The sequence below is a fragment of the Pituophis catenifer genome, unplaced genomic scaffold, assembly GCF_029215685.1.
Source record: "Pituophis catenifer annectens isolate HBS135680 unplaced genomic scaffold, rPitCat1.0.hap2 SCAF_3, whole genome shotgun sequence".
NCBI classification, from domain to species: domain Eukaryota; kingdom Metazoa; phylum Chordata; class Lepidosauria; order Squamata; family Colubridae; genus Pituophis; species Pituophis catenifer.
Window position 1 is genome coordinate 122,376,835 of NW_027256883.1, and position 27,026 is coordinate 122,403,860.

The 27,026-nt window shown below is 37.9% G+C and overlaps 2 protein-coding genes across 3 annotated transcripts in view; both read right to left on the reverse strand.

Moving 5' to 3' along the window:
• Positions 1-8,175, reverse strand: part of LOC139315038 (complement factor H-related protein 4-like) — a 34,572-nt gene extending 26,397 nt beyond the window's left edge. Inside the window, exons 1-3 of the mRNA XM_070941061.1 lie at positions 7,963-8,175; positions 5,837-6,010; positions 1,333-1,521 (exon numbers count right to left, since the gene is read on the reverse strand). Coding sequence (XP_070797162.1) covers positions 1,333-1,521; positions 5,837-6,010; positions 7,963-8,026 — 427 coding nt within the window. The 5' untranslated portion in view covers positions 8,027-8,175. The remainder of the gene's footprint in view (positions 1-1,332; positions 1,522-5,836; positions 6,011-7,962) is intronic.
• An 8,762-nt stretch (positions 8,176-16,937) lies between these two features.
• Positions 16,938-27,026, reverse strand: part of LOC139314952 (complement factor H-related protein 1-like) — a 41,073-nt gene continuing 30,984 nt past the window's right edge. For both annotated transcript variants that reach the window (XM_070940975.1, XM_070940974.1), the window contains 2 exons: positions 22,864-23,060; positions 16,938-18,663 (listed from right to left, as the gene is read on the reverse strand). In XM_070940975.1, coding sequence (XP_070797076.1) covers positions 18,658-18,663; positions 22,864-23,060 — 203 coding nt within the window. In that variant the 3' untranslated portion in view covers positions 16,938-18,657. The remainder of the gene's footprint in view (positions 18,664-22,863; positions 23,061-27,026) is intronic.

The following is a 27,026-nucleotide window of genomic DNA, read 5'->3' on the forward strand; positions in this document are numbered from 1 at the left end:
AACAAGAGGCAACTTAGTCCTTGCCAGGAACAGACCAGGCAAGTGGATGAGGAGAGACCCTCCCAGTTTCAAGGGCTGTAAAGGACACAGGGGGGAAGGAATGTACTTTAGGATTGCAGGATTCTATTAATGTAACTCTATAGAAAATTAGAATTAGCTAATCTGATCATTCATCCTGTCTGGGTCTACCTTGCCACACTGACACTCTCCATTAAAGACCGTAAAGGATAATATTCAGTTAAATTAATTCTTACACATAGATAGAGGTGCAAATAACTGCATAGTAATATCAGCATTATATAATTGCTTATTCCATTGGAAAAAAGTAAATTAATACACACAGGATCTGTAATGCTCTGTCCCTCTTATATAATATTTCCAACTTTATATTTTGTTGTTTCACTTGTTTTAAACAACATGCTAACAATTTATCTGTTTATTCAATTTACATCACTTTCCGATTATTTTATAAATATGTTTCTTAGGAGAAATAGTTCTATCAGATTGAAAATGCACAAGATTTAGACTTCCACCTACAAATAGCAATAGCACCTCACAGTGCTATTCACACTGCTTCACAGTGCTTTACAGACCTCTCTAAGCAGTTTACAGAGTCAGCATATTGCTCCCAACTATCTGGCTCCTCATTTTACCGACCTCAGAAGGATGGAAGGCTGAGTCAACCTTGAGCCGGTGAGAATCAGCAGAAATAGTCTGCAGTACTGCATTCTAACCACTACACCACCATGGCTCTTATAAATGACGATGAAGGGGCCGAGTGACAATCTGAACTAATATTTTGTAGGATTACAAAAATTAACATAACAATCTGAAAATTCAATGAAAATTCAATCACCCAACCTATGGAATTATTAATTAAATAATAATACCAGTCAGATCAATATTAACATCTATATGGTTAATTCATCCAAGCAATTTCAAACAAAAGAGATTTTTTCATCATGCAAAATATGGGGCTCCTTTATTGATATGACATCAACTTATTTTTATACAAGCTTTGCAATTTTTGAAACATATTCCTATGTCTACCAATATTATACATATCTTCAACCACATGGAGTCATAGTTCTTAGCTGAAGTTCAAGAGTTTGGGAAAATATCACAACATCCTTCCCCAATCTGATGTGCTTCAGGGTTCTTGTTTTAGATTACAACTACTAAAATTCTAAGGCAAGGTGTGAATGATGTCAGTGAAGATTAAATCATGTTTAAAAGAATGGGACTTTAGAAGCAAATGTTCATGTTTGTTATATTAATTATTTAAATTAATTACGATCCCAGAGGCATCCATCATATTGATAGCATGCTTACCGGAGATACATAATGGGAAATCCATGTAACTGTCAACACACTTTCTGACTGATGGAACCACGAGGACATATCCTTCATTGCACTGAAACTGCAGGCTATGATCACTTTGAATAAGGCGAGCTTTTCTTTGAATCCCAAACAGAAACAAGTTTTTTGCTGCTAGCTGTTGTCTTGTGATACTGCAGGGTGCTAAAAAAGGGAAAAGAAGGTAGATCTTCTGAAGGGAGGTAATTTGTCCATTGGTTTCCCTCTGTTCTACTACCAAGAAAATCAGCCCAGTTTACCAATCACAATGGATAGTCCCAGGTCAAAATCAAATAAGCCAAGTTATACCACAATATTAATGATAACCAATGTGTGATACTGCTACAGAGAGGACTGGCTTGTAGGAGCATGCACAAACAGATGGTGTTGTTTTTTTCAAGCTAAGAACAAACAGCCCAATTCAGAATCTTCTACAAAGACATTTTGAGTTGGCTAAGTTGTAATGGAACAAAATTTCAGACAGATCGAGTGTTACATATTCTGTTGAAATATGGTGCAAAACTTCTCAACTTATCTAAGCAGAGAAGATTGGCTCTTGGATTCCTTTACTATTTCATTTTATTATTTTACATGTTATTTTATTTTATTTTTACAATTTTCCCTTTATTGAAGAGGTTAAAATACAAAATCCCAAAAGAAAAAAAAATAGAAACAAAACAAAGCCAGACAAAAACATTTTAAAAAGGGGAATTAAAAAAAGGACAAAAACATATAATATTCCCTTAGTTGAACACTGACAAATCTATTGCAACAATAATAACTCTCCTCCCCTTGCAAAGCAGATCCAAAATTTCTAAGCTTGTACATCTATTTGCAACCCAATTGACCTGTGATACAGTACATATATGAATATTTTTAACAATTTAAAAAATCTGGACTGCATTCTGCCACCGATTGCCTCCCACCGACCAATACGCTCCCACAGAGAGGGCTTCCTCAGGGTGCCGTCAGCCAAACAGTGTAGGTTGGTGACCCCCAGGGGGAGAGCCTTCTCTGTGGGGGCTCCAGCCCTATGGAATGAACTGCCTCCGGACATACGAAGGATCCCCGACCTCCGTGCCTTCCGTCGCACTCTGAAGACCCTATTATTCCAGCAAGCTGGACTGACAGGATAAAGGTTTTTTAAATTGGGTTTTGATAGGGGTTTTTAAATGATCTTAGTTGGATGTTTTAAATTTGGCCGAATAATTGAATTATTTTAATAAGCTTTTAATTTTTGTTGTACATTGTTTTTACTATGACTGTTCACCGCCCTGAGTCCCTCGGGAGAAGGGCAGTATACAAATATAACAAAGTAAAGTAAAGTAAAGTAAAGTAAAGTAAAGTAAAGTAAAGTAAAGTAAAGTAAAGTAAAGTAAACTAAACTAAACTAAACTAAACTAAACTAAACTAAACTAAACTAAACTAAACTAAACTAAACTAAACAACAGCATAGTTAAAGTTTAAACCACTCTGTAAAAGTCTGTTTTGGTATTTACCACAAATCACCCTGGTCCTTATCTCTTGAGTCCAGGGTCAAATACCTTTGTTTGGTTGTTATAATATAACCTTTCCTTAGGTTTTTAATTGGGAACTATCCCAAGAATTGCATCTCATTTCCAAAGTTCGCAAGTCTCTGTGTAAGGACCTGCACCAACTGTTCCCTCAGGAAAGCTTTGACTGTTTGCTGCATTGAGTTGAATCAAAAGGATTTTTACTGACAGAAAGTGGTTGCAGTAAAATCAGGCAGAATATTTAGGTCGCATGCAAAGCACAAAGCAAATCTTCCATTTACCCAAAACCCAAACCCCCTGACCAGTTCACCAATGTGATGCCACAGGGATGTTTTGACAATGCTGAAGTGCTTGGCAAGTAACAAGTCATTCTCAGGGCATGATGGCCTTGGAATCAAGCTGGAACCAGCTGAGAGAGAGTCTGCTCCATCTCTGAAGACAATCCCCCTCCCTGATTCCCAAGCAGTTTAGCAAAAGTGAAAGCATGCAAAAAATGTCAGCAAGCCTTCCTTCAACAGAATGGCAGGACATAATGGTGGACCTGACACTCTGTTGTAAATATCTCTGCAACATCCATTGTTGAATAATTCTCCTTAACAACACAACATTGCTCAAAGTCTAGTTCATCCTTCATCATATCTATTGTCTCAGCATTTTTTATATTGGTGCTGGCCTCCCGGGAGGTTACACGAGGCTGGCTCCAAGGGATTATTAATGTTTCTTTGAGTGAGGGTTACTTCCCCGCCGCCTTGAAGGAGGCAGTGGTGAGGACCCTCCTTAAGAAGCCTTCCCTGGACCCGGCTGTATTAGTGAATTATCGTCCAGTCTCCAACCTTCGCTTTGTGGCAAAGGTTGTTGAGAGTGTGGTGGCGCGACAGCTCCCCCAGTACCTGGAGGAAACGGTCTATCTAGATCCGTTCCAGTCAGGCTTCAGGCCTGGGCACAGCATGGAAGCGGCATTGGTTACGTTGGTGGATGATCTCTGGAGGGCTCGGGACAGGGGCTGTTCCTCTGTCCTGGTCCTATTAGATCTCTCAGCAGCTTTTGATACCATCGACCATGGTATCATGCTGCGCTGATTGGAGGGGTTGGGAGTAGGGGGCACCGTGTTGCAGTGGTTCTCCTCCTTCCTCTCTGACCAGTCGCAGTTCGTGTTGACCGGGGGACAGAGATCGACCTCGAGGTGCCTTGTGTGTGGGGTGCCGCAAGGCTCAGTTCTCTCGCCCCTTTTGTTCAACTTTTATGTGAAGCCGCTGGGTGAGATCATCTGTGGTTTTGGGGTGAAGTGCCATCTATACGCTGATGACACTCAGCTGTACATCTCCACCCCAGACCACCCCAACGATGCCCTTGATGTGATGTCCCGGTGCCTGGAGGCCGTGCGGATCTGGATGGGGAGAAACAGGCTCAGGCTCAACCCATCCAAGACCGAGTGGCTGTGGCTTCCAGTATCCCAATATAGTCAGTTGGCACCATCGATGACTATTGGGGGCGAGCCGTTGGCCCCCACAAAGAGGGCTCACAACTTGGGCGTCCTCCTGGATACACGGCTGTCTTTAGAAGAGCATATGATGGCTGTGGCCAGGGGGGCTTTTTATCAGGTTCGCCTGATCCGCCAGTTGTGTTCCTTTCTGGATCGGGATGCCTTATGCACAGTCACTCATGCTCTCGTCACATCCCGCCTGGACTACTGTAATGCTATCTACATGGGGCTTCCCTTGAGGGGCACCCGGAGGCTCCAACTGGTCCAGAATGTGGCCGTGCGGGTGGTTATGGGGGCGACTCGGCGCTCCCATGTAACACCTCTCCTGTTCAAGCTGCACTGGCTCCCGGTGGTCTTCTGGGTGTGCTTCACGGTATTGGTTACCACCTTTAGAGTGCTCCATGGTTTAGGACCCAGATATTTATGAGACCGCCTTCTGCCACTTTTAGCCTCCCACTGACCAGTACACTCTCACAGAGAGGGGCTACTCAGGGTGCCATCGGTCAAACAATGCCGACTGGCGGCCCCCAGGGGGAGACCCTTCACTGTGGGGGCACCTACCCTCTGGAATGAGCTGCCCCTGGAGATACAGCGGATCCCGGATCTTCGCACCTTTTGCCGTTCCCTAAAGACGTTTTTATCCCAACAAGCCAGGCTGGCCTAACTCTTTTAAATTGTTTTAATTTTTAAATTGTTTAATTATGGGTCTTAATACGAGGATGCTTTTAATTGTGGGCCAAATTAATTTAATTGGATTTTAATACTGTTTTTAAATTTTGTATTTCTTGTGTTTTATCTGTTGGCTGTTCACCACCCTGAGAAGGGTGGGAGAAGGGCGGTATATAAATATAAATAAATAAATAAATAAATAAATAAATAAATAAATAAATAAATAAATAAATGTTCATATTCTTTTCAATCTTTTCTGGCAAATCTATATTTTTTTTTCAACCAAATACTTTCTTCTTCACATCTGACAGAAACTGATTGAGTTCCAATTTCTCAAATTGCAGATTGAGTACAATTGTTATTTCCTGCTTTTGGTTCTCATCTTGAGTTTGCACAAATGTTATTGACCCATCAATTTTTTCATTATATTTTCAAATAAAACTTGTAAGTTGGAGAACATTCTTTTTTCATTTCCTTCCTAAAAAAATATTTCATTTGAAAGCATGAAAAACACTTTTATTCTCTATTCAAGGACAAGAGAAGCAGATAAGAGAGCACAAGCTTCCAATTAAATATTATTTAATTCGACCAGCTGGTTTGGTTGTTCATTCAAGCAAATCAGGAAAATGAAACACAGTTCATTTTTTCAGATTTCAAACAAAAAAGTTGACACCAGAACAGTTTTGGCTTCAGTAAAACCTGGATTCTAATTTAAGCTAATTTATTTAAAAAATAGCAGCCGTTATTCTCCTATTGGATGAATTCTGCATTTTCTCCCAGGTCTACATTAGTCAAAGAAAGCATGATGGCTTACCCAAGCATTTTGGTGGATGAGGTGTCCATTCTTGTCCCTTACACTGAATCCATTCAGGTCCCTCCAAGACATAGGAAGGGTTGCACCTGTATTGCACTCGGTCATTTTCCAGATATTTGGCTTTCTCAGCGCTCACAATTTCCCCAAAGTCAATCTCATCTGGTTCTTCACATGCTGAAATTATATTTACATTAAATTATCTTAACTGCTTTGACAAATTTGCTCTTCCTATTTACCCTTATGAGATGTGAGCTAACAAATTTCCCTCCTAGACAATTAGTTTCCACTTTTGTCAAAACTAGTAAACCAGTACCTGCTACACACTTAATCCACACTGCAGATAGTCCTCGACTAATGACTCATTGTTTAATGACCTTCAAAGTTCCAAAGGGGACACTTACAACTTGGATATGAAATTCCAACAGTTGCCCACCCCGATGGTGACATGACCACATTTTGGTCACTGGGAAACTGCATTTATAATGTCCTTCAGTCATTGTGACCCTGTGTTATAACAGTTTTGCCAAAAACGGGCACTGATTCCCAGTTTTTGGCAGACCCCTGCCCATAGTGAATCGTTGCTTCTCTTAACAACTTTGAATTTGTGTAATGACTACAGTAATTTGCTTAATAGCCAGTACAAAAAGATCATAAAATTGTCATGTGAGTTGACTCACTTTAAGACCATAACAGGTTATGACAGTGATGGGGAGGTTCCAGGAGGGTCATAACTCAAGAACTACTTGTAATATGTTAGCTTTTCTTGCTGATGCCTAATCTAAGCAAATCTTGGTATAGGGAGGTAGAGAGAGGTTGTAAGGCTATCCAAATTTCCCCCCAAAACATGTAATTCTGTGGAATGTTGTCCTTGCCAGAACTTTGGTTTACCCTGGTTGGTCCTGGAGGAATCTTTCTGACAGTATTATGTATTGGATTTTCATGACTGAACCTTTCCCAGTTGTGATCAACCTGTCTTCTTTCTCTGTGTACTTTGTCAGCAACATCTGACCAACATTTTTAATGCTGCCAACACTTCTTTTCCTAGAGATATTAAACCATTGCACTTACTAGTATTAACCTTGATTTTAACTTCTCAATACATATTATCTATAGTTTGTTTCTTTTTATCACGTCTAAATGCTGCCACACAGAATTTATTCTATAGTTTTTAACACTCTGATGTTCTTCCCTTGTTCTTCTTTCTTTTTTAGAAATACATAACATAGTAGGGATCTAATAGAGGAATAATAGACACACACACAAACACAAACATGCACACAAATATATTATAGGATATAAAGAATGCAAATGTACATTTCAAATCCACCATGCTGGGTAGAAAAAAAGGGAAGAAAATAATTGCCAAATAACTATCTCTAACCCTTTACCTATCATATTTGAAAGTAAGAGCCTGATATGGGATAACATTCCCCCATTATTGTACTAATGTGATATCAGTTAATTTTGCAATTATGGACAAAGGAATGCTTCTATGCTCTCTGTTGATTGAGAACATAGAATGAGAACAATCTCTCTTGAAACTGCTAATTCCAGTTCTCTTCTTTGACTTCTTTAACCATGAAAAAACAGTGATAAATATATGATTGGCTTAAACGTTGGAATATTACTATGAATATCAGCAAATATAGTCTTAGCTTCAATGTCTACTGAAGTCAATATTATCCTCATCTTCTTGTGAAAGATATAATCATTGTGAATTTAGACATCCACTGATTTCTTTGTGTTTATCCTGATATAAACCCAATGGAAATACATCTCTATAATTTCAAACACTCTGATTTATGAAGCCTCATCTTACACATGGTAATTTCTTGGTTATCATATCAAGTTGCCTATTAACTGAAACAAAGACCGTCAAAATGGGCATGTATTTATAATACTCATACAAAGTATCTTGCTATTCACAAATCAGTAGTTGAAAAACGTTGTATTTGAAAAGAGGACTGGAATTATAAATCCATGACATTATTAAAGAATCTGGAATTACAAATTTCAAGAAAACCACAAGAGAAAAATGAAATCGTTTGCGTTTTCTAAAAGTAACTGTCCTTTAATGAATCCAGCAGACAATGTTTTCTCCTTGATTTCTCTTTGTCTTAACTTACCCTTTTGATAAGAGAAGCCTGGCCAGAGAAGAAAAACAGCAACCAGGAACAGCCAGGCCTTCATAGCTCTTCAGGTAATTTCCCAACCACTAAAATTCAGATCAGCAGTTTGGCTCTTTCAGCTGATTTCTCCGAGCTACTATCATCGCTTCCTCCTTTTTGCTTGTTGCTTTGCTTTTTGTTAGGAAAGCTGTGAAGAGGAAGCATTACTGGAATAAGAATATGATCTTGATAGCTAAATGAGGACTTCATGTGAGCTTTGTGAACTTTGTGTTGCGGTGGGACAGCAAACAAATTAAGTAATAGTTCAACTTTTTGGGCAGTGCTGCCAACTCTTCAGAAGGAAAAAAAACCCTCCATTTTCATTCCAGTGTTGATCAATTCTGAACTTTCCCAAGGTCTTCAGTAGCAGCAGCTAACAATAAAATTATTATACATGATTTTTATGAAAAATTCTTGGCCATGGGAACCATTTTCTCATTCTTCCATGTCCTAACACTCTATTTTTTATTGTAAATCTCCCAGAGTGACTGAGATGAAAAGGGCACTGTAGAAATTTGATAATAAATAAATTACATTTGATATCATATGTCATATCTACTTTATATTTATTATATCTATTTATAGAAATCTCAAGTTTGTAGATATCCAGTTCTTTTATTAAATTACTTTTGAGTTTTACAGTCTTCAGCAACATGCAGTTAAACATTAGCCAATCATATCAGGAAACTGTTGGTACAATTTGGTATCAGTTATTTTTTCACCAAATACTGCAATAGGATTGGGTTGAACTTCAACAAATATCTAGAAGGTCAAAACACTAACAACTCTGTGTTATACAAGAGAGAAAATAAGATATTGCTTCCTTATCAGAAGGATACAAGAGCTATCCTTCTCCTCTTATTAATCAGGAAAATTCCCTTTTAAAAATTTGATTTTAAATTTCATTTCCCTTTTTCCTGTTTTGTCTTTAAGAGAAAATATGTTGTCAATATTTTAAATTATTTTCTTAAATTCAAAAGTTTCATTTTTATAGGTGTGTATAAGAAAAATCCTTTGCTGCAAATTCCATCTAACTTCTATGAAGAAAGCAATATGTATTATTATATTTCTTACACAACTTGAGTCAAAAAAAATCCCCTCATTTTTTTTTAATGTAAATCGGGAATCCCCAACCCTCTGTCCATGGACCAGCATGGGCCTCGACATGCCAGAAACTGAGCCGCACAAACAAATGAAGCTCCATCCAAATGGGGCAAAACTCACTTAACAAATGTCTCACTTAACAACAACAAAAATTGGCTCAATTGTGGTCATAAGTCGAGGAATACCTATATAAAAGCAGGATGTTTTTAATTGCCCACTGCCCATTTAGTATTAATTCAGAGGCTGCAAAATATAAAACATAGTCCATTATTATGGTATCTCTACTACCATGCTTTAGTGAACAATACATAAAAACCAGTTACTTAGCAGTCAGGTGTCTGTTGCTGAAAGATAAAGATATTCTCCATTTCACAGGCTTGGTAAGCCTCACAGGAGATGTCTTCTGTTGTCCACTGTTGCTAATCAGTAGCATTACAACACAGTTTGCAACATCCATGCAAGCTGGGCATGAAGTAACCATTTTATTTATCAAAGCCTCAGCACCAGGTTTTCTTGCCTTCTATGAAATTATGTCTTGAGTTGCCCCACATGTTAGTGATGTCTAACTTTGTAAAAAGTTTTGGAGACTCATTAAACTCTTCTTTGGAATCTGAGGCTGCCATATTATTTCTCAAAAGCAGGCTGGAGTTTTTAAACTGCAGAACTTCAAATACAGGTTAAGGGCCTGTGTAGAATCACAACTCTGCCAAATCTGAACATGCCCAGTGACCATGTTTGGAAATACATGGACACCCACCCCACAGCCCTGTGTGCAGAACATCTTCAATGGATCAGTCTGAATTTATGTATGTATGCATGTATGTATGTATGTATGTATGCATGTATGTATGTATTGGATTTATATTGCTGCCTATTTAAACATGGTGAATCAAGGCGACTTACAAGAATATAAAAACATTGTATAGAAACAATAAAACCAATAAAAGAGAGAGTCATATATAATAAAATAAAATAACCCCCCACCCCCTGCCCCGCCAACAACACATCTTACGAGCCATTTAATGGGCTCCATCCCGCTCTGCATTCTCCTTGGACCAAAGAACCCCAAACCCAGAGCCACTCAGTCTTGCCAGGGTTTAGTTGCAACCTGCTGCTCCTCATCCAGCCCTAACAGCCTCCAGAAACTGTGAGAGAGAGGACACAGTATCACTTATCTCACCACAGGCTGAGACATGCAGCTGAGTATCATCAACATATTAATGATACCTCAGTCCATGGTGGCGGATGATCTCACCCAGCGGCTTCATATAAATGTTGAACAGGAGCAAATTGCAAATTTTAGCCCATTTTGTGTCAACTAACAGATTTTGAACGTATGTAGTAGAAAATCATGCAGCAATTTCTAAGATGTAGCTTAATCTTTTATTTACTATAATTAAAACATGGTTCTGCTGATTGGCTTGGGTTTATTGGATGGGGGCATTTCATACTGGAGATGATTAGTTCAGAAGGAACATCGAACATAGAATAATAGAGTTGGAAGAGACCTTGCAGTTCTTCTAGTCCAACCCCTGCTCAAGCAGGAGACCCTGTACCATTTCAGATAAATGATTGTCCAGTCTCTTTTTGAAAACCCTCCAATGGAGCACCTATAACTTCTGAAGGCAAGTTGCTCCATTGGTTGATTGTTCTCACCATTACAAAATTTCTCCTTAGCCCTAGGTGGCTTCACTCCTTGGTTAGTTTCCATCCATTGTTTCTTCTCTTGCCTTTTGGTGCTTTGGAAAACAGTTTGACACCTTCATGTTTGTCGGAGCCCCTCAAATATTGGAACACTGCTATCATGTATCCCATAGTTCTTCTTTTTGTTAGACTAGACATATCCAGTTCCTGTAACTGTTCTTCATACATTTTAGCCTCCAGCCCCCTAATCCTTTTTGTTGCTCTTCTCTGCACTCCTTCCAGACTTTCAACTTCTTTTCTGTATTGTGGTGACCAAAACTGGATGGAATATTCCAAGTGTGGTTTTACTAAGGCTTTGTAAAGTGGCACCAGTACTTCAAGTGATCTTGATTTGATCCATCAATTAATTAAATCAATCAATTAAATTGCATTGGCTTTTTTGACTGCTTTTGCCCACTATTTCCTCATATCTAAGTGATGGTCCATTAGGACTCCAAGATTCCTCTCAAAATTACTGGCATTAAGCCAAGTTTCACCTAATCTACCTATACAGTTGGTTTTTCCAGAGGTGGGTTCTAAAAATTTTTACTACCGGTTCTACATGGTGGGCGTGGCTTATTTAGTGGGCATAGCTTGATGGTGGGTGTGGCTTGGTGGTCACGTGTCTGGCGTGGCTTGGTGGTCACGTGTCTGGGCGTGGCTTGGTGGTCATGTGACTGGGTGGGTGTAGCTGGTGGTCATGTGAATGGGTAGGCATGGCCAGCTTGACGTCACTCATGTCAAGGGTTATTATTATTTATTTATTTATTAAAGGTATTTATATGCCGCCATTCTCCCAAAGGACTCAGGGCGGCGAACACAAGTTAAGAAACAAGTACAATAAAATCATAATTTAATCCAAATAATTAATTAGTAGTAAATAATAAAGCCTGGAATCAGTCTCAGCCTATTTGTTTGAAAAGCCAAGTCTTCAAGTCCCGACGGAAGGAGCGGAGATCAGGAGCCATCCGGAGCTCAGTAGGCAATTCATTCCAGAGGGTGGGAGCACCCACAGAGAACGCCCTACCCCTGGGCACAGCAAGGCGACATTGGCTCGCCGTCGGAACCCTGAGGAGAGCGGCCCTATGTGAGCGAACAGGACGGTGAGAGGCAGGCAGGAGAAGGTCATGCAAATATCCCGGACCTAAGTCATGAAGGTGAGGACTAGCACCTTGAAGCGGACCCGGAGAACCACTGGTAACCAGTGCAGCTCATGCAGGAGGGGTGTTATATGGGAGTAACAAGGGGCTCCCATAACAACCCATGCAGCTGCATTCTGGATCAGCTGGAGTCTCCGGGTGCATCTCAGGGGCAGGCCCATGTAGAGGGAATTGCAGTAATCCAAGCGGGAAGTAACCAGGGCATAAGTGACTGTGTGAAGGTCATCTCGGTCCAGGAAAGGGCGCAACTGGTGCACCAGGCGAACCTGTGCGAAGGCCCCCCTGGTCACGGCCGTTAGATGGTCTTCTAGGGATAGCCGAGCATCCAGGAGGACACCCAAGTTGCGAGCCCTATCAACGGGTGCAAGTTTTTCCCCATATATCAAAAGTGATGGAGCCTCTGAAACCCGAGATGCCGGCATCCACAGCCACTCAGTCTTAGAGGGATTGAGTTTGAGTCTGTTATGGTTAGGGTGCCGGTCTCTCCTCACCTCAAAGGCCTCAACGAGATTCAATTTCCCTGTCTATTTATTTACTACTACTGAACATCCAAAATATACTATTTAATCCTATGTACATATGCCATATGTGTACATACATATTACATCGTATAGTGTATAGGCACACAAAAAGATACATTATTTACTATATATACTATATGTGTATGTATACACACAGAGAGCTCTTTTAAAACTATACACATTCAACCTCACTTACTACATTTGGAAAAACACACTCAGAGTCCACTTTCTGCCACACATTTAACTATAACTTCTATAGATTTAGAATATTACACACACCCTCAGATGTTCTTCCCTAACTTGCACATGACTGTTAGAGCCAGAAAAGATCATGGATTGAGTAAAATGTGGTGAAACTCACTTAACAATGCTCTTGCTTAGCAACCAAAATTTTGGGCTCAATTCTGGTCATAAATCAAGGACTATCTCTGCCTTCCTCTGCATGGCAGCCTTGTCCTAGTAAACTCCTTCTCCTTTCTGACAATTTTCCTCTCTGACAGAGGCACCAAAATAATACAGGCAATGTAAGGTTTCCTGCTGGAGCAGGGGGTTGGACTAGATAGCCTCTAAGATCCCTTCCAGTCCTAGATTGCTGTCCTGTTTCAAAGCGTCTTTGGAAGCCAAGTCTAGTGCCAGGGTTTGTGTTCCTTCCTTCCTCTTCTTATTTTCTTTTTTTCTTTCTTTCTCTCTCCCTCCCTTTCTCTTCCTTCCTTCTTTCTCTCTTTCTTGTCTATCCTTTTCTCTTTCTTTCTTTTTCTTTTTCTTTCGTTCTTTCCACTCTCTCTCCCTTCCTCTCCCTTCTTTCTTTCTCTCTTTCTTGTCTCTCCCTTTCTTTCTTTCTTTCTTTCTTTCTTTCTTTCTCTTTCTCTTTCTCTTTTTCTTTCTTTCTTTTTTCTCTCTCTCCTTTCCTCTTTCCTTCTCTTTCTTTCTTTCTTTCTTTCTTTCTTTCTTTCTTTCTTTGTCCCTCCCTTCCTTCTTTCCTTTCTCTTTCTTTCTCTTTCTTTGTTTTTTCTTTGTCTCTTTTTCTTTCATTCTTTCTTTTTCTCTCTCTCCCTTCCTCTTTCCTTCTTTCTCTTTCTCTTTCCTTCTTTCTTTCTTTGTCTCTCCCTTCTTCCCTTTCTTTCTCTTTCTTTGTTTTTTCTTTGTCTCTTTTTCTTTCTTTCTTTCTTTCTTTTTTCCCTCTCTCCCTTCCTCTTTCCTCCTTTCTTTCTCTCTTTCTCTCTCTCTCTTTTTTTGTCTCTCACTTCCTTCCTTTCTCTTCCTTTCTCTTTCTTTGTTTTTTTGTCTTTTTCTTTCATTCTTTCTTTTCTCTTTCTCTCCCTTCCTTTCCTTAGGCTAGACATACCTAGTTCCCTGAACTATTCATCATATGGTTTAGTCTCCAGAACTCTTATCATCTTTGCTCTTTTCTGCACTCTTTCTAGGGTCTCAGCCAGGGGTGAAATGCTCCTGGTTTGGACCGGCTTGGGCGAGTAGGTAGTGATGGCAGCGGGCAGTTCGGAGAACCGGTAGCAAAAATCCTTGCCCCAGCCCACCCATGCCCAGCTGAGCCGCGCAATCATCAGAGCCTTTTTTCCTTTTAAATGGCTCTGACGAGTTGCTAATCAGGCAACTCAGCTTGGATTGCCAGAGCCATGTAAAAGAAAAAAAGTTTCTTTTTTTCTAAACCCCCCCCCCACAGCCTCCAGCTTGCTTACCTTAGCTGCTGGTCGCAACGCTGTAATACCTGCAATCTATTGCATCAGCAAGCAACTGAATCTCCCGGTCAGCGCTCCAAACTATGATTTCCCCAGCGCTGACATGTGAGATAAATCGGAACCTGACACTCCCTGCCTGCAATCAAGCTCATCAGTGAGCAGCTCTATCTGCAACTTTAAGACTTGTGGACTTCAACTCCCAGCAAAGCTGGCTGAGGAATTCTGGGAGTTGAAGTCCACAAGTCTTAAAGTTGCCAAGGTTGGAGACCCCTGTTCTATTGGGTAAGTTTTTTTCCCCTTTGGGAGCTTTAAGAAAAATAGTTAATTGGGGTTTGTTTTTAGTTGTTCTTTTTTTTAGACCTAGCTATTTAAAGTTTAGGAAGTTTTAAATTTAGCTGCTTTTATATAAAAATAAAAATAAATTAAAATAAAATAATATGTGTGAAGCTTTCTGAGGTTTAGTGTGTTTCTGTAGTGTTTCACTCTAACTACACAAACACACAAAATCTCACAAAGCTGTATGTGGAATTTTGTGTGTGTGAACTGTGAAAGTTGGTTTTTTGGGCTTTTTGTGGCTGTGTGAGGTTCCTGCTTGTTGCAGGGCCATTATGGGTCTAGCACAGCTGCTTTTACATTGTGGGTGAGCCAGTTGTGTTATGTTGTGTTTTGTAGGTTAAAAAAGGGCAAAGAAGTGACATTGACTTGGCCACGCCCATCCAGTCACCTTACCACCAAGCCCTGCCCACTAATTAGGCCACGCCCACAGAACCGGTAGCAAAAATTTTAGATTTCACTCCTGGTCTCAGCATCTTTTTTGTATTGTGACAATCAGAATTGGATGTGGTATTCCAAGTGTGGCCTTTATATTGTAGTATAAAGCAGTACTATCACTTCTCGTGATCTTCATGCTATCAGAATACAGAATAATATAATTTAAAATTTGAAATACAAATCTGCCTCTTTCTTTTGAATCTTGATAATGTTAGAATCATACTCGTGGTTTTCTCCCACTTTTCTCCATGTAAATCAGTTAATTATTAGAATGCAGTATTGCAGGCTAATTCTCCCAACTGCCGGCAGTTTGATTCTCACCGTCTCAAGGTTGACTTAACGTCCCATCCTTCCGAGGTTGGTAAAATAAGGGCCCAGATTGTTGGGGGCAATATGCTGACATTTGTAAACTGCTTAGAGTGGGCTGTAAAGCATGTGAAGCGGTATATAAGTCTAAGTGCTGTTGCTATTGCTATTTGGAATAGGAAGTTCAATTTGGTTTGTAGGTTCATTTTTACTGTCCTGATAAGTCCTAACCAATGAAGTTTTAAGTTTCTCCAACTATCATGATTTTGTTTTATTTTCTTCCCCATGATTTGTTCTGAAATATGCTTTTGTTGTCAAATAGAGACCCAGATATTTCAGGGTTTTTTTTTTCCTTATCTCACAACGAAATGCTTTTATCAGAAAGTCATCTTCCTATCTGATCTTATTATTATCTTTGTTTTTGTTTTGTTTTTTTCATTAATTTTCTATCCAGAGACTTCACTGAAGACTTCAGAGATCTTTTGGAGCTCATAGAGCTCTGTAGTTGAATAATAGTTAATACTACATTAGCCATATAACATTTCATCTTGTATTCTTCTCCCAGAATATTTGTATGTCTTTTTGAATCCTGTCTGAAAATTTCTAAAGCAAATAATAATGGAGAAAGTCGGCATTTTCGTCTCATAGCTTTATTTATTGGAAAATTTGAGGAGAGTGTTCTATTTGCTACAATCTCTTTGCCATCAATACATACACTCCAACCAAATTTTAAATTCTGGTAAATTTCTGTTAATTTAAAAATATTTTTATCAAAAGCTTCTTTTATTTAATGCTCTTATTTGTGATGCTGATTTCTTGAACAGTTGGTTAAGGGTGTCTGATTCATATTTTTCTTCCTTGCTCTCTCTTGACTTCAGTTGTGAAAATCTTTTCCAATTCCAAATCTCCTCTTATTGTATTGCTGTAACCAAACAATTTATTCTATTCTATTTATTCTAAATAATGGGTAGTCAATGGGATGGCCATTGCTTCTAACAATTTCTTCCATAGCAATTCCCCCCCCCCCCCATTTGCTTAACCCCCTTAAGCTCTCTTTTCTTTAGCCCTCTTAAAATCTTTCTCTAACAAATAGCTAAGAAACCATTCAGGACATACTTCCTTTCTCCCCTTCAGCCACTTCCTCAGATTCTACAAAATAATACAAATTGTTCACTGTTACATTGTGTCCTTTGGTACCAATTAGTGGACTGTATCATGTTTGACCCGTAGCTTTTTCTTAATCATTAAATGCAAAGCTATAAATAGTGGGGAGAAGGCCAGAAAGAAAGATATTTGTGGGGGGGGGCTTCGAGTCAGTGTTTAATCCTGACAACTGCCTGGACAAGTACCTACAGTGTACTTGGCAAAATTTCATAAGTGGTTTGCCATTGGCTCCTTCTGAGGGCTGAGAAGAGTGACTGGCCCAAGGTCACCCAACTGTCTTTGTGCCTAAAGCTGCACTAGAACTCACTACACCAAAATGACTGTCTTAATCTTTGATTTAGTCTCCAATAAAATAAAACTCCACAGCTAATCTAAAAGATCTGATCATGAAGCCCAAAAATAAAAGTCATATAATTTGGAGAATCAACCCGAATAGATTCCTATCTACATTTTTTTCTTGAGTTGGATAAGGAAGCAGAAATGCACTTTTCCTGTAGAAAAAACAACAACATTAAAACTGTGGGAGGTCCAGATAACAATTTTTTTAATGGACTAAATCCTGCCTGCAATTCACTGATACCTGAACATAAAAAAAAAATATTTAGGTTATTATTTTTCAACTGTACCACCTCCTCCCTTTTAAAGCCCAGCTTCAGATTCATGCACATTCCTAGGATTTGATATTCCATCCACACATCCATTCAACCATTTGCAGAGAGGGCCTGCTCCCTTCCACGCACAATACTGCATTTTAATTCAGTTTTGTATCGTTGCTGCAAAGCTTCTAATTTGTCATCCAGGCCTAGCCATTATCTGTTTCACACAGAGAAATATTGTATAAATATGTCCCTCTGAAACATATTTATACAATAACTTATGGTCAAAAAGGAAAAGAAAGGGGAAAAAAAAGAAAACGAAAGCCTTCTATCTGTTTATGATTTTCCCATTTTAGATGTTAATAGGCACAAACCCGTTTGGCTGAACCTCCCTCTGATTATGAACATCAACTCCAGAGCAACTGATTATGAACATGCTAACTCCAGAGCAACAACAGCAGAAGCAACTGTTTGTGGATTTTTGATTGGATGGTGAATTGGAATGTTTACTGTTGTAGGAAGTTAGCACCCACCCACCTCCTAGAAGAATGAAATATTCTAGGTAATATTAAAAAGGTAGAATATTATACCTCCTTGGATGAGAAAAGAAGAAACATGCTCTTGGAAAACAGCCCCCACTTTTGTTAATAGCCCCAGAAAGACTGGTGCCAACCTATCTACAAGACAAAAGGCTGGGCCAGTTTATCTACAAAACAAAAGACCTTTACCTTCAGGACATAATAGGATTAGCCCTCACTCAAGATCCAAACCAGGAAAAAGCCAATAAGCCATAATAGGAATTGCCCAAAGTCCCTTCATTAGCTCACCCAGCAAGATTCAGCCAAGCTTGGGACTCAAGACAATTTACAAAGTAACCCTTGTATGGACCCATGGGAGTCTGACAACCAATCAGAATACATTTCTTACACAGGAACAGGAAGCTCCAAGGCGGGGCCCAAGAGAGGGGGACTCTCTCTCTCTCTCTCTCTCTCTCTCTCTCTCTCTCTCTCTCTCTCTCTCTCTCTCTCTCCCCCCCCCAGGTGCTTGATTGCCCAAGACCTCAAACCATGTGGTCCTGTCCACCATTAGATCATATTTCAAACAGCCTCTGTGTTTCCAGTGTTTTTTCCCCCCCTTGGAACTGAACCCAGATGGACATTTCTTCCATATACCTTTGTTTCTTTACAAAATATAATACAAACTGTTTGGTAATTTTAAAAAATCATTTTTCGAATATTTTTTTAAGAATTCAACACATCTACATGCTAAAAATATCAATTACAACTTCTATTGTTATTGCTTTAAGATGGGTTGATGATTCATAATTCAGAATAATCAAACGTTTGCAGCTAAAATGCAGGGGAAAAATTAACATTTCTCACTCAAGATGAATTTAAAAAATATATTTATAAGGTTACATTATAATATTTTATCTGTCTTAAAGATGGTCTGTAAACTTGTTTTTAAATGTTATCATTTTTCAGTAATTACAGTTGGTAAAATTTGTCTTTTACAGAGTTAGGCTTTTAGGTTTGATCCACTGTTTATAATTGTATACAATCCAGCTTCATGTGGTCATATTAAAAAGAATGATACATGATTTCAGACATTCATCTTCTGGTTTAAAGTTTATGTCCTGTTCTTCATTTACTTAGATCTATAAAATAAAAAGTGAACAGCAAAGAAATAAATTTGCATCTGTACATTTTATGTAATTCTTTTTTAAACTGATTTTAAACTGATTTCAACTGATTCATCTGATCTTCAGCAGAAAGCAACTGTACTCATTTTAAAATATCAAACGACATGGACAAGAAGATCCTGTAATGTCAGCATCACCATTTCTTAAGCCAAAACAATTAAAGTGACTCAAAAATTGTAAACCATTTTATCACTGCAATATCTTTCTTTTTTTTTAAAGTGACTTCTGACACAATGACATGTAATAAACTTTAATAATTTATTAGGTATTCTTCATATTTTGGGATATCAAAATATTCATTCTAACTCTGGCAATTAGAATGAACCTGAAGCATCAACATTTTAAAAATAGGAATGGGGAATTAGATGTTACCAAACTTTAATTCATCCTCACAGGGGATACACTTGAGGAAAGATGGAATACAAATGCAGTGAATAAACAAGCTCACAGTATCCTCAGATAACCTAGCCAATAGACAGAACCTGGGAACTGTAGCACTGCAATGCCAAGAAAGTCTCCATTTTTTATTAACTAAGAAGATTTCCAGTAAAATGTTCAGTATAGAAATATTCGATATTTACATGTAAATTTCAGCAAAATTTGTATTTCACTAATACCGTTTGTATTAATTGCAATTTCAAATGCAAACCCCATCATATAACAAGATTTCTGTGATCCAAATGAAATTCCTTCCATTTAAAAGAAGTTCTATGGGGACTGGGATTAATTCTTAAAAACATGGAGGCATGGGACAAGGAGGCACAAACATCGCCCATCATTTCATCTCTTCTAATCTGATGCTGAATCCTGTCAGATTTCAAAACTCTGTCCTTAGAATGAAATGACTGGAAAGTCTAATTTAACTACAATGGGCTATTTTCATTGATTTCATTGTGCTCAATGCAACAAATTCAATCAGTGTGCACTCTAAAGTTTTCAATAAGAAAGCAAGTAATTCTTAGGCTGGATCTAGTAATCTCTTGAAGTCAATGGAATTTCATTTAGTGATGGATAATCAATCAATCATGTCTAATTCATTTCAGAGGGTCTTTTTGTTCAATCTATTTTTCCAATTATTATAAGCTTAGAAACATTTCATGGGATATTTCATTTTACATGTCATATATAATGTATGATTACACAGCCATAGTAGCATAGTGGTTAGAACGCAGTATTTCAGGCTAACTCTGCATTCCCTCTGCCAGGAGTTTGATCCTGACAAACTCAAAGTTGACTCGGCCTTCCATCCTTCCAAGGTTGGTAAAATCAGAACCAGGATTATTGGGGGCTGACACTGTAAACCACTTAGGACTGTAAAACACTATGAAGTGGTTTACAAGTCTAAGTGCTTTTGCTATTGCTATTATCAATGGTTACTAATTTAGTTAATTTTATTTTTTTGTTCTGGTCCTGTGGGCTTCTGATAGGTATTTATAAATATGCATGTAGACACACAAGTAAGTGAGTAAGTTGCATATGCAAGTTCAAAAGCCAGAAGAATATTTCAATATCAATGCAAATGAAATAAATAAATAAAATGTATGTGTGTTCATTTGGAACAATTCATTTTGAGGCAACTAAATTTGTTGACTGACACCAATGAAGTAAGTGAAAATGGCCCACTGGGTTTAAAGTAGAGTTTCTACTCATTTCAGTTCCAGCACAAAAAAATATCCTGGTCTTCATCTTGGAATCTATCAGGATTGATCAACAGACCAGAAGAGATGAAATGTCAGCAGATTCAGCATTCTGGGCCCCATTCCTCATTATTTTCTTTTTTTTTTTTATAAAAATTTATAAACTTTATTAAAACAGATATAAAACATATAAAACACATATGACAAAAACATAAAAATACATTATACAATAAACATTTATAAATAATCAATCATTTGAAGCGTTTGTTTCGTAATGGTCTTTCAAGTAATACAGTTATACTTATTCCCTTAAATCTTAATTTAATAGTTTCTTATTGCCTTTTTTCCCTCTCCTCTCTTCTGCTCTCTAAGACTTCTGCTTTAACAATCTGTATATTATATATTTAGATTATACCTTCGCTTTCTGAGTTTCTCTCTGTAGGTTTATTCGCCCATAAGGAAGTAATTATATGCACATTTGTACTTCTATTCTATCTGACTTCTAGTTATATTTCTTCCTTAGTAGCCCTATGCCATTGATATCATTTATGCCAGACTTTATAAAATTCAGTGTCTTCTTTTTCCTTTAGCTCTTTTTTCAGCCTGTCCATTTCGGCACATTGTGTGATTTTATCTATTATTTCTTCTTCCGTTGGGGTTTTTTCCAATTTCCAATTTTGGGCATATATTTCCTTGCTGCCATTAAAATATGTATTTACAAGTATTTTATTTCTTTGGGGTAAAATTTTGTGAAAATTCCTAACAGAAAGGTTTCGGGTTTCTTATCTATTTGTAGTTTAGTGATTTGTTCTAGCCATTTCTTAATATTGGACCAAAATTTCTTTGCCGCCGGGCATGTCCACCATAGGTGGTAAATGGTGCCTTGTGGATCCTTGCATTTCCAACACGCCAAACTGTTTTTCGGGTTTATTTTGGCCAATCTTGTAGGAGACATATGCCACCTGTAAAACATCTTTAGCTGGTTCTCTTTGTATGCCACTGCCAATGTTGTTTTTGTATTCGTTTGCCAGAATTCTTCAAATCTCTCCAATTCTATTGAGTATTGAAAGTTTTGCATCCATTTGATCATCGTATTTTTAACTATTTCCTCCTCCATCTTGTATCTCAACAGAAATTTGTAGATTTTACTAATTAATTTCTCTTCAGAATCTAATATAATTTTATCTAGTTCCTGTTTTTCTTTACATATTTCATACTTTTTAATGTATTCCTTATGTTTGGATTGTATCTGTGAGAAGGTCCACTAATCGATTTCTCTATTTAACTCTATTTAACTCTGTTTCCAATTGTTATTTGGATTTCAGTTTTCCTTGGTGGTCAATTAGGTCTTTATATCTAATTATATTTTTGGGTTCTGTTAGATTTGGGTGTTTTAGTGCCATTCCTCATTATTTTCAAGTATTAACCCCATTGCTCTCCCATTGCTCTAAGCAGTAGGGATTTTATTTATATCACAGGAATGTTAACAGAATAAACAGATTTGGAAGGGACCTTGGAGGTCTTATAGTCCAACCCCTTGCTCAGGAGGAAACGCTATACCATTTCAGACAAATGGTTGTCTTCTTAAAATATTTCAGTATTGGAGGATTCACAACTTCTGGAGGCAACTTGTTCCGCCTATTAATTGTTCCAACTGTCAGGAAATTTCTCCTTAGTTCTAGGTTGCTTCTCTCCATGATTAGTTTCCATCCATTGCTTCTGGTCCTGCACTCAGGTGCTTTGAAGAATAGCTTGACTTCGTCTTCTTTGTGGCAGCCCCTGAGATATCAGAACACTGTAATCATGACACCCCTAGCCTTTCTTTTCATTAAACTAGACATACCCAATTCCAGCATTCCTTCTTTATATGTTTTAGCCTCCAGTCCCCAAATCATCTTTATTGTACTTCTCTGCACTCTTTCTAGAGTCTCAACATCTTTGTTCAATTGTGGTGACTAAAACTGGATGCAGTATTCCAAGTGTGGTCTTACCAAGGCATTATAAAGTGGTATTAACACTTCACGTGATCTTGATTTTATCCCTCTGTTTATGCAGTCTAGAACTGTGTTGGCTTTTTTGGCAGCTGCAGCGCATTGCTGGGTCATATTTAAGTAATTGTCCACTAGGACTCCAAGATGCCTCTCACAGTTACTATTATTTAGCCAGGTACCACCTATACTATATCTGTGTTTGGTTTTTCTTGCCTAAGTGTAGAATCTTTGTTTTTTCACCATTGAATTTCATTTTGTTAGATAGCACCCAATGTTCAAGCCTGTCTATTAATGTTCAATGTTAAAATCAAGTCTGTTAAGAAGTGTTCTGATTTAGAAGAAATGCAGAAGGCCAAGTTACCTTAGAATCCATTACATCCACAAATTTAGCTGCCAGAACTAGGTCTTTGAAATATTTCAAATGATTTTTTAATGCACAGATATAGATATATAGGTATATAGATATAGACAAGTGAAAGAATTGTTAATATTGGTGAATTAAAGTATTTTTCTGAAAATATACATACAGGAATGCAACGCGGATAGTTAAATTTCCCATCCACACAATTAACTCTGAATGATCTGGTATCTGGATGTGGTTTAGAGCCTCTTAAGCATACAAATTCCACTACATTTCCATGCTCAGCATATATTTTATCCCCGTTGTCCCACTTCAGCCTTATGTTGTGTTCTCTCATTTCTTCTTGACTTGCTGTACAAGCAGCTGAAAAAGGACACAGATCAGATGACAAATAGAAAGTTTTACACTGAGGAATTCATTTGATAAAGCAATTAAAATTTAGGTTAGAAATTATATGTTGCAATAGGCTAAAATGATTAGAGATCTATGTAAATGGATCCCCCCCTTTATTTTATTTTGTCTCTCATGAACTAATTATCAGTCATGAACTGAAACTCTTTTAAGCAAGACAATGTTACATGTGTAGAAGGAAGAAGAAAAACATTTTAGTCCCCTTCTTCCAAATTTCCTCATACTGAATATGTCAGATGTAAATGCCTTATTCTCTAATGTGTAAATAATGTATATATGGAACATCAGGGGTTAACTTATTACTTGAGCTTTAATGTATTCATATTTTACCACTCCCATTCCTGGCTCCGCCCCTTGTATATAAAAGGAGCCATCCTCCCCATTTTCCTGGCTTCTATCTTGAATATTCAGCGAATATAGAATGCCTATTATGATTAAAGAGAATTATATTTAAACCTATAACTTCTATTATCTTTATTGAGTCTGATCCTGAAAATATTGCAACAAGCTGGTAGCAGAGGATGGTTAATTGACTCAATAAGTAATTAAAAATGTCCAAGAAAGATAGGCCCAACACCAGGGCCTACAGCAAAGAAATAGAAACTGATCAAGAGATGATCAACGAATCCACTAATGCGATTTCGAGAGAATCCGAAGAATACACCACTGAAGAAGAAGAACTGATGAGTGAAAATAACGACCAGGAAGAAATCGAGATAGAAAATAACGAACTCAGGTCAGAAATATTAAAAATACTAAAAAGCCAAAAGAATGATGAAAGCCTCATCGCGGACCTCCAGGAGATGCTGAGGAACAGCGGAGCAGCGAGAGAGAAAAACATCATTAAAGAAAAACCCAAAGATCAAAAAACTGTGAGTGAAATGACTACTGAGAAAATAGTTGTAAAAAAGAAAAGATGTGACCCCGCGCGAAATTTTGAACGGCAGCCATCTTGGTTTCAACGAACTTCAAAAGAGAGTGAAGCAGAGCCAATCAAAACGCTCAGTTCAAAATTTCTGGCGCGAAAAACGCTATCAGACGAAGAAAGTGAAAAAGAAGTCTCAAACTCTTCAGATGAACCAAAATCAGAAAGTGAAGACGATTTAACAAAGTCTCAAGTAGAGTCAGCAATGAAAACACTTTTTGCTGCTTTTGGGCCAAGATTGAAAATTTCTAAGACATCAACGAAGAAGCAAGCAATCAAACCGACAACTCAAGACCTGCACGCTCCCATCCTGACTTCGAAAACGACGACACCCGAGCCCAGAGAGCCATGCCGATTCCGTCCTACACCGCAGACAGAATCGAGTGCCAGCACACACAAGAGAAAGAGAAGAACCGCCGTCATCACCAAAGCCCCAAAAACCGAGCCGGAGACCGACTCATCTGAAGAGGAGCGGATCGAGAGAGCTGAAATGGAGAGAACCTTCCACAACGGCGCCAAAGAAGAAATGAGCAACGCGCATGTGCAAAACTACGTAGACGGCCCCGAAAGACTTGAACTGGCCAGAGAACCGCGCAGACTCGTTACAAGCATCCCAATGCCGTTCTGTAATTTCCTGCACTTGAGAGACCACGGACTGCCTCAGGTTGTAAGTAATGGACAAAATAATGTGGGGAACTTACCCAGTGACTTCCCAAAACTTAGAGTTGATGGCATTAATTTACAAGAGTGGTACCAACAGCTTCAGGTTATTTTTATGAAAGAAAATTTACTATTCTTTATAACTAGTCCTCCAAGAAGACCTTGGACTTTAAAAATAGACTGTTTACATCATAGAGCATTTTTCATAATAATTTCTAGCGTGTCTCCTGCAATGTATCATAGCATCAAACCAAACCTAACTGTATCAGAAATAATTCAATGCATGTTTAATCTATTTCACAGCGATAGCGTAGCCACAACCACAAGAATGTCTAAGGATTTCTTTTCTTCTAGAGTGAAACCAGGGGTTTCTATAAGTGAACATTTGATAAATCTAAACAAAATAAGAGCTGAGCTGCAATTGAGGGGGGAAGTGATTTCAGATCAAACTATGAAAAGTGTTATTATCAATTCACTTGATCCATCATGGGATAGCTTTATGTCACACTTAGATACCATTAATTTGGGATATTTATCAATAGAAAGTCTATCTAACAAATTGATAGCAGAAGACAATTCAAGAAAAAATCGTTCCAGTAACCAAACAGAACACAAATCTTTTAGGAAAGTAGTCTTTCAAGATAAATATAATGAAGCCTTTAGATGCCACAATTGTGGATCCAGGGAACACAGTAGAAGAGACTGTCCCAAAGTCCCAAGGGAGAGACATAGGCCAGAATATAGGAGCAAATACAATTACAGACAATCTTCCACAGATAGACACAAATATAGAAGTCCACCAAACTACAGAGAAAGTAGAGGGGGTAGAGAAAATTCAAAAGAGAGAAAATCTGGTCACTAAATGGGCTAAATAAACAAGACAGCACCAAAACACAACAAGATGAGAACAATAATTGGCTTATTGATTCTGGTGCAACAAATCACACCACTAATAACAAAAGTATATTATCTTCATTTACAGAAGATAAGTTTGTGATAAAGGTAGCTAATCAAGAAAAGGTTCAAGTATTAGGCAGAGGAAATGTGACCTTGCCTGGTTTAGGGAAAATAGAGGGGGTATTATTAATCCCAGAAATACCTCACAACATACTAAGTGCTATAAAACTAAGCAGAGAATCTGACATCAATATAGTTTTCTCAAAGGGGAAAGCAACTATAGAAAAGAACAAAACAAATGTAGGCACTGTGATGATAAAAGGGGGTCTACCCTATCTGATAACCAAAGAAAGATGGTTACATAACATTGATTCAAATATGGAAGATTGTATTGAAGCAGATGATGAAAATGTCAGTAACAGTGACAATGATGAATGTAAAATAACTCATGATAACAAAAATACACACAATGAGAAGAAACCAAAAATAGGTAAACCAATTCATGATGAGTGTGCTCATATCTTACATAGGAAGTTAGGACATGCAAGCTTTCCTGTAGTACAAAAAATGACTGAACACGCAGAAGGTGTAAAAATAAAAAATTGTGAAAATTATTTAGAATGCTCAGTATGTAAATCCACCAAACTAAAAACCAGTCCTAGACCAAAAAAATCTAACAGATCAACTAACAATATTTTTGATTTGGTACATATGGACTTAGTTGGTCCATTAACTCCATCAATTACCTATAGAAAACGTTACTTCCTAACAATAGTGGATGATTACAGTCGCTATGGTTTTGTTTACACATTAAAGCACAAGGATGAAACCTTTCAGAAATTTAAGGAATTCTACAAACGCATAGAAACACAACATAATATCAGAATAAAACAAATTATGACAGATAGGGGATGTGAATTCATGTCTAAAGAATTCTCCCAATGGTTAAAGGATAGAGGGATGCTACATTTCACGTCCAATCCATTTTCTGCCTTTCAAAATGGGATTGCAGAGAGAAAGAACTCCACACTACAAACCATGATTAGATGCACATTAGAGGATGCTGGTTTAGGCAAACAATTTTGGTCAGAAGCCTTACATTATTCAAATTACACTCAAAATAGAACATGGTCCAGTATTGTGAATAAGACACCATATGAGGTGATGTACAATAGAAAACCTAAATTAGCACACATGCACATATTTGGAGTTACTGCAGACGTGCACATACCTAAACAATTGAGGAGAAAGGGAGAAAACGTATCCAGGAGATTAAGATTCATGGGATACGAAACTGGAACCAAAGGGTACAGATTCATCGATAATAATAACAAATTTATAGTATCCAGAACAGCTGTGTTTCATGAGCAGGCCAATTGGTCTAAGTTGCACCTTAATGAAATTTTTCCTAATAAAAGCAAAGATAATATATCTTG